General features: G+C 41.8%; 1 protein-coding gene across 2 annotated transcripts in view; it reads right to left on the bottom strand.

Annotated features, from left to right (window-relative positions):
• Positions 1 to 12,959, bottom strand: part of RHOBTB3 (Rho related BTB domain containing 3) — a 62,495-nt gene that overhangs the window by 17,515 nt on the left and 32,021 nt on the right. For both annotated transcript variants that reach the window (XM_069592591.1, XM_069592592.1), the window contains 3 exons: positions 9,773 to 9,885; positions 6,112 to 6,232; positions 835 to 1,008 (listed from right to left, as the gene is read on the bottom strand). In XM_069592591.1, the coding sequence (XP_069448692.1) occupies positions 835 to 1,008; positions 6,112 to 6,232; positions 9,773 to 9,885 (408 nt within the window). The remainder of the gene's footprint in view (positions 1 to 834; positions 1,009 to 6,111; positions 6,233 to 9,772; positions 9,886 to 12,959) is intronic.

Raw genomic sequence — 12,959 nt, 5'->3', positions numbered from 1 at the left:
GCCTCAATCAGAAGTCAGAGCCATAAAAGTGGCCGCCCAACCCTGTTCTCATGAAAGCACAGTGTCTAGGGAGCGCTCCGCCCTAATCTTCGGCAGCGGAGTAGCCGCTGAGCACCATGAGACGCCTCCACCTCAGAGGGCCTGCAGGGATCAGCGTGCAGTCAGCGCTGCAGAGACACGTGAACTTATCCCAGGGTCTGAGAGCCCACAAGAGGCACCCAATCACCACTCTGGCACTTGAACTGACTACGAAAATTCTCTGTTGTCCCAACATCACCTCCATCTGCTTGGCACATTCCATGATGTCAGCTCCCACAAACCTTAAATGAAAAGAGGTTTCATAGAAAGCAATGTCTCAAAATGGATTATCAGGAAAGAAAGAATTATGAGATTCTATTTAACATGTTCTTGTTGCTTAGTTCTTGTGTCCAACTCTTTTGTGACCCCATGGAGTGTAGCTCCCCCCTGCCCCCTCTGTCCGTGGGATTCTCCAGGCAAGAACACTGGAGTGGGTTGCCATTTCCTTCTCCAAGGGATCTTCCCGGCCCAGGGATTGAACCCAGGTCTCCTGCATTGTCAGGCAGATTCCTTACCACTGAGCCACAAGGCAAGCCCAACACTGATGTTGGGAAAGATTGAAGGCAAAGGAGAAAAGGGCGGTAGAGGATGAGATGGTTAGATAGTATCATGTCCACTCAATGGACATGAATCTGAGCAAAGAAAAGGCTGGGAGACAGTGTAGGACAGAGGAGCCTACAGTCCATGAAGTCTCAAAGAGTTGGACATGACTTAGAGACTGAACATCATCATCATCTAACATGTACAATGGCTCACCTGGGCAACAGGAGTCTGTATATAGATATTCCAAGAACGACAAGAAAGTCTCTTTGGAAACACCATAAACTGGAATCAGAACACTCTTTGCTTCCATGTAATTCCCGTTAAACATGGCTGCCATCACTTCACACCGGGCCACCAGGATGGCCCTGTGGGCCGGCACCGTCGCACCTGTAAGGTTCAACAGGGAAAAAAAGCTAAGGGCGATAAGCTTCCCGAGTTACTGTTCTAGCAATTTTCCTTCTAATCAGAATGGTACTGCATTAGGCACAGCTAAGCTGATATTCAAAAACCAGATCTGGGGGTGACAACCAGCATTAAAATTCAGACACTTTTCAGTTTTTTAAATAAATTGAAAAATTAAGAGAGTTTAAAAGTTGGCTTTGACAGGAACAATTTGCAAGTCAGGCAATTATTTGTTACTTAGTTTTTATTTCCTGAAGCTAGAAACACCGAAATGAAATATTTTGCTACATGTTTTTATAACAAAACATCTATTCCTCTACAATTGGCTTGAAATACCACTACCCATCCCTGCCCATGTGCCCTCCCAAGGAAACACAGCCATTAATCACAGTACAGTCTTGGCTGGGCTTCCGTGTATCAGAAACAGGAAAATAAATCATGCTTAGCCTAAGCAGTTCATAGATCACAGCAAGAATGGCAAGGGAAACTCTTGTGGGGCCAAAGGCAACATTTCAGACTTCACGGAAAATTCAGAAGAGGATGGATGATCTAGTCCCCCGCTTCCTCCCTGTCACACTACCTCCACAGGGAACCTCCCCTTCCTAGATGAATAATGCCTGCACATTGTGGGAGGACCAGGGCTGCTTTAAAGTTTAAAGGCCCCTCAGCCTATATCTTCCCTGGTGGCTCAGAGGGTAAAGCATCTGCCTGCAAGGCGGGAGACCTGGGTTTGACCCCTGGATCCGGAAGATCCCCTGGAGAAGAAAATGGCAACCCACTCCGGTACTCTTGCCTGGAGAATCCCATGGATGGAGGAGCCAGGGTACAGTCCATGGGGTCGCAAAGAGGTGGACACAACTGAGTGACTTCACTTTTCACTTTTCAGCCTATATGCCTCACTGAAGCACATGAAACTGAACTGACTCTCCAGTGAAACTTGCTAAGCCCTCCAACTACCATGCCAAGGGACCACGGCTGTGGCAGACGGGACTCAGGTAACCTGGGGCTCACCATTCCCACCTCCTGAGGAAACCACAGACCTACAGCCAGCCTTCAGCTCAGTCTAGATCAGATCAACAGATCACCATCAAGCATCTGCCACGTGACAACCACCACGTTTGGTACTGAACGTGCAAAGATTAGAAACATGGAGCTACCTCGCTTTGGAGATGCCAAACTTTTATTATCTTTTTGTTGTTTGTTTAAATTAATTAATTTATTTTAATTGGAGGCTAATGACTTTACAATATTGTGGTGGTTTTTTCCATACACTGACATGAATCAGCCATGGGTGTACACGTGTCTGCCATCCTGAACACCCCCCCACTTCCCTCCCCATCCCATCCCTCTGGGTTGTCCCAGCACTTTGAGTGCCCTGTTTCACGCATCGAACTTGGACTGGGGATCTGTTTCACATATGGTGATATACACATTTCAGTGCTCTTCTCCCAAATCATTCCACCCTCGCCTTCTCCCATAGAGTCCAAAAGTGTGTTCTTTGTATCTGTGTGGAGACGCCAAATTTTTAGTTTGGTGGAAGACACCGCAGCCAGTGTGAGTGACAACACTCTCCCCTTCCAGAAAGTAACTCTATGAGCCAGACTACTCTGCCCTGCCCACAAATCTGCATCCGGCAGCCCCCAAATCTCATACTTCTCAGGGGCATATATTCTTCTCCAGAATATTTAGTTACTGGGTTCTTCATGCTCTTTAATATCCAAGCACAACATCTTCTGACTCAGAAAAAAAGAAGAAAGTTCCACGTAAGCCTAGTGACTTTCTCCCAAAGCCAATAACCTCTGGGGACCCACATGCAACGCACAACAGCGCCAGTTCTGTGCTCACTGCCCAGCGCCTGAGCAGACCCATCTCCCGTGCGTGCAGGGAGAAGTCTCAGGAGTTTTCCTGCCAGGTCCCCCATACCTACCAGCAGGCAGCCTCCCTTCCTGACCCCCTCTCTGCCTTTCAGTCACTCACCCTCAATGTTACTATGTCTATCGGTTGGGGGGTGACCAGTTCCCACAACAAAAGTGTGCTGGGTGTATTTGTACACAGCAATTAACAAAGAATTCAAATAGGTGATGCAATTTGACTTTCAACTTGAAGATTCTAAAATCTTAAATAAGGAACCATGAAAAAAGAAAAAAAAATTAGGAGTATGGCTTAAATAAACTACAATTTGGGTTAAGCAGAGGAATTTAAGATTGGCTAAAAAATAAAATAAAATAAAATAAACACCTAGTAGATAGCAGTAGATGGGAAAGAAACGATGGGTAACCTTGAAACTTGAACAAAAATTTCCTGTTGATAACTGTGGTAACAATGGAGTTACAAAACCAAGAACAGAACACTCAGGGCCTTCAAGCATTTTTAAGGCTCACTTCAAGCTTGGAATTGAGTTTGAAAAACCATTACACCTCCAATCAAGAAAATACCCATTTCTGTTTCTCACCCTTTCAAACTGTTGTTCTGGTGTTATAAACTGTTCTACTGTGAGACTGTAACACAATACCTCAGTACAGCCACATTTTTAAACACTGTGTATATATATATATAAGCAAAGTATAAAACATGTAAATGAAAATAAGGTAGTGATTATTTACACAACAGCAATAGGATAGAGCTGAAGAATCACAGGGGGAAAAAGACCTCAGTTTTCTAGTTAACAGATGAATATGTCCTTTGAAAATATTAAGACCTAAAGTAACTTTCCTTTGTAGTATTAAATTGTTGTTACTTTTTTTTTTTTCAGAAAAGAGTTTTAAGAGTGAAACAATATTTAAAGCCCAGCTTCTAGTAATTTTGCACAGATTATCAAGGATCCTTGTTTTTATTACATACTAAAATACTACATTTTTTATACCTTCTTCACACTACTTGCCAAGTTTCAAAAATGAAATTTTTAGAATCATTCTTTTGTTTTATCCTGAAAACAGGAAACTTGTCTAGCTCAAGAGAAGTTCAGAATATGTACTAAGTAAACAAGACAGAATGTAGCTCTGTAATAGCATTTTTCATAAGGCACAGATTCAAATGTCAAAAGGAAACATATCTTTCTACATCATATCCAAAAATTTACTGTGACTAGTTTTATTTAATGGGAAAAGACACAAACTTACGTACACATTGTATACATTTATACATTTGTATATGTGTACATTTGGTGACTATTTCAGTCATAGTTTTATATCTCATGTCAACTCCACTCAGTGTCAGTGATGTCTGAACATTTTTTAAAAAGGATTTGCTCAGCCCTGGATTCAGCACAGAAAACGGCAGTGTGGTCTGCCTCTAAACGTGCCTTTCCACGCACCATCATCTCCACCCTCACGATGAGTCACCCTCTCCCAGGTAGACACGAGCATCCCCATCTTACAGGTGAGGAAACAGAGGATCCGAAAAGCAAAGTAACACAGCCAAACCTATTAAATAGTAAAAATGCTTCCAAGCAACACCCTGACCTGCTCTGTCACTACTGTCTCATCAAGCTTAACACTAGAAGGGACCTTTTAGAATCGACATGATTCATGGTCTTCACTTTGCAAATGAGAAGACTCCAGGTGGACATACGGAGGACCGGCCCAAGGATACACACACACTGTCTGGAAAGCAAAGCCAAGGCTGGAGCTAGGGCTGCAGACCCTCCCCAGAGCCGTGACCACAGCTCCGGGAGCTGCCCTCCCCACTCCTCAGAGCCAGGCAGCCTCTCCACCCGTGGACGGCAGAGGTGCTGCAGGACCCTGCTCTCACCCATTCCTGCCCCTCTCCGCTCCTGACTCCCTTGGGGGCCTCGGGTGTGGAGCTGACGAGGCCACAAAGGGCGTCAGAGCAGCTGCCACTTGGTATCCGCAGGCATTACAGGGGGCTCTTGCAGGTCTGGCTGCTGCCACGATGGGGGTGCAAGCAGGTGCCTGCGAGGGGTCGGTGGGTGGGATCACCGAAGAAAAGCAGGAGGCTATGTATCACTGCTCTCTCTCCTCTCAGTGTAACATATATTTTCATGCACTGCACATTCCCCATGAAACTCTTTCCAACAGGTTACACTAAAATAACAGTGCAAAATATTAAAATAATATTGCAAAATAATAGTGTACAATAACTTGCGTCAGTGCCTCCTAGGCAAATTATAAGGAAGTTTGGTCAACTGTGAGCCTTCTTTCCTCTGAATCCCTTTTTACACAATTTCAAGGTCACTGATTGTCCCATTCTCAGTAGCCCGCACTCACACTGCAGCTACTACCAGCCGCTTACCCAAAGGCACTTTGGAAAGTTTCCAATTCACTGTTTGTCTTGGCAAGTGACCAGAGTTAAAAGCAAAACAAATCCTTCTGGTGAACATTTTTAAAAAGTAAGGTACTATTAGCTGCCATACATTTCTACCATAAAATTAAATTAAATCTTCCTTTTAGTAACGGCCCACCTGAAAGTGTACTTAATTCATTTGAAACAACTTTTCCTAATTAAAGGCATTTCACAATTCATTTTTAAGACTATGCATTCAATCTACTAAAGTGACAAAGTATCCAAGCGAATAACAATAATGAGCATTAAAAGAGCTCGTCTTTATTAAAATTAGGTAGCATTACTTTCCAACAGAGCTGAAAAGCAGCAGTAGCTCTGAGTGTCATTAAGAAGTAAATGTAGTAGTAACTACAGACACCTTTTGCTCAAATAAAAAGGAAAAGAGTGGAAAACATAAACTAGAAGTAATGTTAAATGTTGAGGGGGCAAGTTTCAAATGATTTTAAAACTACGATCTTGAAGAAATACACAGACAAAATACACAAGTGGGTGATCGGTAACATCGTTCTATCCCCAGCTAGGCCCTAAAAGTTAACAAAGCACCGGGTAACAGTAACAACGAACTAGGGAAAATATAAATTTATTTTCTTATTTTAATAAAATATTTCATTTCCCTAGAAAATGAAATTTTCTAGAAACTGTAGAAATTTGTAGAAGTTCAAGTACTATTAATCTATATCCTACAACAGAGAATAGTCATTCCTTCACCCAAAATACTCAAAATTGAAACAAAGTTAAAACAAGAAACTACAACAAACGATGAACTTTGTAAAAACTGAACCGTACCTTGTATTTCGAAGACAACATCAGCAAGCATTGGTTTATTAAGGAAAAACTTGAGGGAAGTGTTATAAAACCACAGAGGTTTTCTGGCTTGATAGGTTTTGCAGTTCCTTAGGCAATTAAACTATGAGGAGAAATGAAAATACAAGAGGATTATACAGAGTGAAGTAAGCCAGAAAGAAAAACACCAATACAGTATACTAACACATATCTATGGAATTTAGAAAGATGGCAATGACGACCCTGTACGAAAGACAGCAAAAAAGACACAGAGGTGTATAACGGACTTTTGGACTCAGAGGGAGAGGGAGAGAGTGGGATGATTTGGGAGAATGGCATTGTAACATGTATACTATCATGTAAGAATCGAATCGCCAGTCTATGTCCGACGCAGGATACAGCATGCTTGGGGCTGGTGCACAGGGATGACCCAGAGAGATGTTATGGGGAGGGAGGTGGGAGGGGGGTTCGTGTTCGGGAACGCATGGACACCCATGGTGGATTCATGTCAATGTATAGCAAAACCAATACAGTACTGTAAAGTAAAATAAAGTAAAAATAAAAGTTTAAAAAAAGAAAAAATAAAATAAAATAACTTCCAAAAAAAAAAAGAAAAGAAAATACGAGAGGAAATATTATACAATATGCTTTGATAATTTGCTTAGAGAACGTGGAAATCTCTGCTGTCTAAAGGAGTAATGATTACCCCCTCTATGGCCTCTCTGGTCATAGCTTTCGTGGAAACCCGCCCTCGAGAACCACATCTGCTACCTGTCAATAGCACCACTGCCCTGCGCAGCACTCACAGCAGCGAAGGAGCTGGCTAAGTGAAAACGCTACGACGGAGAAGCTGTGGGGCGCTGGGAAACAGACGACAGCAGTGTGACCTCATAGGAACGCCTAGTAAAACATGTGTGCATAAACAACCTGCTTGTCTATTCACTAGTTAAAAAAATATATACACAAAATTTAATTTGCAATCAAGAAAACACATATTTTTCACCAATCACGTCAAGTTCTACTGCTCACTAGATTCAACGTCAATACACCTGGGAGTGAGGAACTATCTACAACCTTATAATCCTAAATATCTCTCCTGCCCACAGTCCTGATGGCTGGAATCTATCAAAGGCTGCCTGCATCTCTCATCTGGAGCTCTAGAAACCCTGTCTCATGACCACACTGATCTGTCCTCTCCGAACTCCTAGCTGGAGCCTCCAGTTAACAGTGAAGAAGGCTGGGGGTCTCCAGCCTTTCTCTGCTTCCCACTCAGGATCTGGTGCTCCGTGTATCCTTTCTGTGATCCTTCAGACAATCCTTTCTGAAGGAAAGAGCCCCAGGAAATGAGGGCCAGCCCCTCTCCCCTCCTCCATCACCCATTTCCCTGGCTGACTCTCAGAACCTCAGGCCGGGTCAGAACTCTTGACCCTCTGCTCAGCTAGACAGGAAATTCAGAAAGCTTTATCTCTAAGAAATAACCACATGTACAACATTAACAATAAGAATAAAAGGCACCTACTCCCCACTCTGAGTTAATCTACTAGGGTGGGAAGTTAAAACGTTTGGTGAGAAGGAAGAAAACCTTATCCTTCCTCTCAAAGAAGAACATACACTCCAGGATGATACTCATGAGCAAAAAAGACAACCCAAACAGGATTATACAAATCCCGCTCCTATAATCTAAGTTCTTATACACAATATACTTTAATGCACATTGAAGGAACTGGGGGTGAGGACTTGGGGGACTCCTACACATAAAGAAGAGGAACAGTCAAAAAGCATCATCAGAACCTGAGGGCTAGCAGGGGCTTCAGAAATCAGTCTAGAGATAAACTAGGCATAGATGGAAGTTATTCGTGGTTAGGATTGGTTAGAATGGTCAGGATTCAGTAAATCCTATAAACTATGCCTGATAAACTGATAAACTATGACTAGTTTATCCCTCACTCTAGAGAAAGCCCTGAGAAGACTTACTCAAAGCCACAGGTAATTTGTGGCAGACACAATTTAAACGGATTATTTCCTGATTCCCAATACTCAAAGAAGAGAGACCCCAGGAAAGCACAGGAGGAAGGCACACAAGAACCCTTGTGTCCTCCGGTGCAAAGGAAGGATTTAATTCAGTTCCATGGACTAATACAGGCCCCAGCTTCCCTTCCCCAAGAAGTTGTTTTATTCTTGCTACTCAAAGGAATGACTGTTCAGAATCCAACCCAAGGAAAAGCTCAGGTTTAGAACAGGCAACGCTTCTGTCCTAACCATTTAGGTAAAGGTTATGAATTTGTACATCATGAATACATGTAAATGTATTTTAGGTATCAACATATAAAGATTATGAATCTGTATAACAGATTTCCTTGTCACCAAGCCTTGATTTTTTGGGGGGGGTGGCCACACCACATGGCTTACAGGATCTTAATTCCCTGACCAGGGACTGAACTCAGGCCACAGCAATGAAAGCCCAGAATTCTATTAGGCCACCAAGAACTTCCAACCATGCCTTGAATTTGAAGGAAAAAAAAAAAAAAGCAAGGGCAGAAGTTTGGAGAGAATATATATATTTTCACTGGTCTGTGAGCAAGTTCATCTAGAGAACTTTTGAAAAGCAGAGTGCAAGTCTATAATGCACATTTCTACAAAAGCATTATTTAGCTGAATGAGACTATAAGAGCTACCACCCTGCCATACACCTGCACAAGTGGCCAGCTTCTGTATACCTGTTTCCATGTGTTATTAAAACAAGAAAAGAATGGTCTTACCCTTTAATTCCATATTTTGTTTAAAAATAGATCATTTTTTAATTTAAATAGTCAGGAATCTTTATAAAAACTTAGTGCAGTTTTGAAACATTAACTTAAAATGTTAATAAACTTAGGTTGTAGCATTGGCAGTCATCTGTATAAAAAATTAAAGAAATAATCATTTTTCTTACATTTAACATAAACCTCTGTTCTGCTAAGCAGTGCACACAACTTATCTTTTTATCTACTGTAGCCGACTTGTTTATCACAGAGTCTGAAATAAGATTCTGGCTAAACTGTTTAATGTAGTCATCTTAAAAGTGAACAAACTTATGGCTAAGGCACTTACAGACTCTGCAAAATCTCAGTTACTAGAGTTTTCATGTGCAGTAGTTTATGACCATATACAAAGTCTATATTTCTATAATCTATGAAGCTAACATATGATTTTAACTCTATACTGGATGAGAAACAAATCCTCAGCTGTCCACCCAGTCAAGGAGATTTCTCGGAACTCTTGAAAAAGACACACTGAAACTGCCATGCCCCTGAAAATTGTTTGGAATGAAACTGTGAGCAGTGAGAAAGCACCGTCTCCCATAAGCCTGACTATAACTGGGCAGACTCAACAGCCTTCATTCTTAACATAGACTGCATATTCCCAGAGTCCCAGGGGAATGTCTCAGGGAACAGAATTCACAAACCAACATTTTAAAGACATGACTCATACATATTTGAATTCTTACATGAATTAAAATCAGAGATAGCAAGAAATCATGTGTTTATATTTAAAACATTTAAACAGCAAAAAATATACTTAAGGAAAAAAATACATTATCAACTTTCCTCATGACTCCATAGTATATTCACCTTAGTATACCAGTTATAATTCAGAGAAAGTAACTTACAATAAACTAATTTACCTTTCCTGGTGTTTTTAAAATGCATTTAACTTTCTCAATTACATTTGAAACATCTCCAGAATCTTTCAATTTCTTCCTGATATCATCTTCTAACTCTTCCCACTGGAAGGCACCTGTAAAAAAATCAGTATATATTGAATTTTTTGTTAAAGCAGGAAGATAAATATTTTACTGGGTATCAATGTTCCTCTTTCTTTTTTAAAAATTATTTTCCTTTAATTTTTATTTATCAAACATATATTCTTGCAATCACACTGAAACATTTAAACAGCTCTCACATTAAAAAAAAAAAGCTTCCCTTCACCTAAATTATTTCTCAAAAGCTGGAGTCTCCTTCCTGAACAGCTGCCACCTCTTTATAGAATAGGCGATCAGCTAATGATAACAGCAACGGCTAGAATACGAGTTCCCATCACAAGAGGGCCAACACTCAACTTATTTACTGGCTCTGAGTACGAGGTGGATTCGGTCCTTTCTAAGGCTGGATTCAGTGATACCAATCATGAAGGGCAGTGACTACCATCAGGCAAAGGAACAGAATGCATCAGAAGGTTTCATGCACTCTCAGGTCAGATGAGGATGTTCCATAGCCAGTTCTTACAGAACCAACCGGAAGAAGAGAGCTGGATAATTCTCTATAGAACCACACAACTGGGACATTAAAAAAAAAAAAAAATCACCCCACCCAGTCCCTCTCGCCCTTTTCACACCAACCCACCTTTTTTTTTTTCACCTCTGCTTTTATTTATTTTTTCACACCAACCCACTTTTGAGCCATCTTCTTAGGCTCACCTCACTCCTGTCAGCCCCTTTTCCTCTGTGCCTTACAGTCTCCCCGTCCCCCAAACACTTCTCTCTTTGGCCCACAGCAGTCTCCTACCCAGCCTTCCCACTCCCAGCTGGCCTTTTCCACATCAAGTGAATCTTATTATCAATGCAGCTGTTACCAAAAGTGCATTTCTGTAGAGATTACCCCCATCCAGCCCATCCCTTATAGACAGTCCTAAATCCTAAAAATACAACTCAAAAAGATATAGAGTGGGTGGGCACAGTTGGGAGACCCAGGTTCTAGTTCTATTTCCGCCGTTAACGACCAGTATGAATTTAGCTGATTTATCTCTCTGGGTAACTTGAGATCCTTTTCTATCTGCTCTTGGTCTTTCCCTTCTGGTATTTCCCTTCAGGTATCCAGAACTTTGCCAGGTGCCTTCATGAATACTGGGGAGTGGAGAGGACACAGAATGAACATTTACTAAACCAGTGAGATTAGGCAGTTGCTGCCAGGCTGTACCAAGGAGATCCAAAACTAATCTTTATTAGAATCAGATTGGCAGTCCAGTTGCTCTCGGGCCTCATTATAGCTGAGCCCTGCAGCGCTTGGCATCCTTGCTGATCTTAAACTTCTCCTTACCTGCCCTTCATGACTACTACAGTGTATCCTGGGAGAGGGGTGGGGGAAGGAGAGTCCTCATTTGGGGCATTTGCTATTCTGTGGGGTACATGCTCCCACCATGGCCAAGTTCAATACAACAACACAGAACACATCCTTCAGTTCAGTTCAGTTCAGTTCAGTCTCTAAGTCATGTCCGACTCTTTGCGACCCCATGAATCTCAGCACACCAGGCCATCACCAACTCCTGGAGTTCATTCAAACTCACGTCCATCAAGTCAGTGATGCCATCCAGCCATCTCATCCTGGGTCATCCCCTCCTCCTCCTGCACCCAATCCCTCCCAGCATTAGAGTCTTTTCCAATGAGTCAACTCTTCGCATGAGGTGGCCAAAGTACTGGGGTTTCAGCTTTAGCATCATTCCTTCCAATGAACACCCAGGGCTGATCACCTTTAGAATGGACTGGTTGGATCTCCTTGCAGTCCAAGGGACTCTCAAGAGTCTTCTCCAACACCACAGTTCAAAAGCATTAATTCTTCAGTGCTTAGCTTTCTTCACAGTCCAACTGTCACATCCATACATGACCACAGGAAAAACCATAGCCTTGACTAGAAGGACCTTTGTTGGCAAAGCAATGTCTCTGCTTTTGAATATGCTATCTAGGTTGGTCATAACTTTCCTTCCAAGGAGTAAGCATCTAAGCTCATGGCTGCAGTCACCATCTGCAGTGATTTTGGAGCCCAAAAAATAAAGTCTGACACTGTTTCCACTGCTTCCCCATCTATTTCTGGGAACAGGTAAATACCACTGCCTCTCACACATCGGCACTAGCTAGCTCCAGGGCACCCCTGCCTCTTCTTACCTTTGGGCACTCTTTTTCTGACTTCACTGTTAGCTCTTCTCCCTCCTCAAATTCCCCAAGATGTACAGTCTAGAACAAGCCTATGCTTTTTGTTTTCCTTTTCCTCAATGAATGATTTTTAACTTCAAGTCACATACTCTTTTCACAATCTGATGAATTCTCTGGATCATTGCTCTAGAAAATTTCCCATGCACACATAGCCAGTAAAGTCTACATAAAGGAGAAGGATCCCTTAGAAGCCAAGGGACCTCAGTTCAAGAAAATTCACTCTATGCCAGTGATTCTCACCCCTAGCTATGTATTACATTTATCTGGACGATCTTTTATAAAATACCAGTGGAGAAGGTGCCATCCCCAGACCAATTAAATTAGCATTTCTGGGGATGGGGCCCAGACATCAATTTTAAAAGCTTCCAGGAAATTCTAGTGTGTATTGAGTGCTGATGACTACTGCTCTTCCTTTAGACATTTTATCGATTTTCAAAACCCAGGGTCAGTGGCATGCAGCAAACAGTACATGGAAGTAGTTTAGACTGATACTCAGACATGTTAAAGGAGAGCACAGATACTGTTTCTTAAAAGTAAAGTTACATTCACTAAAGAACACCTACACAGTATCTCCATTCAGAAGAGTATCAGAAAGAAAACAAGCATCAGATCTAAGTGTATCAAGATTAGCAACAGGTAAATCCCTACAGGATATTAACTTGTTAGAGAACAGACACAGAAAGATCCAATAACTGAAAAGAAGAGTAAGCCTAGGTTATAAGGGCACTCTAATGATTGGGTTCTTTTCATAATTAGAAATGCTAATCAAATCATCTTTGACACTTAGGTCCTAATACAGCAATAATCAGACTGAGATTTCTTTTCTTTTCTTGTGGTAATAACATTTAGTGTTATGTGCTAAGCTATGTCTGACTCTTTTGTGAGC

Source organism: Ovis canadensis, chromosome 5 (assembly GCF_042477335.2).
Source record: "Ovis canadensis isolate MfBH-ARS-UI-01 breed Bighorn chromosome 5, ARS-UI_OviCan_v2, whole genome shotgun sequence".
In the NCBI taxonomy this organism is placed as follows: Eukaryota; Metazoa; Chordata; class Mammalia; order Artiodactyla; family Bovidae; genus Ovis; species Ovis canadensis.
The sequence above is the reverse complement of the archived record's forward strand: the minus strand, read 5'-3'. Positions and strand labels throughout refer to the sequence as shown.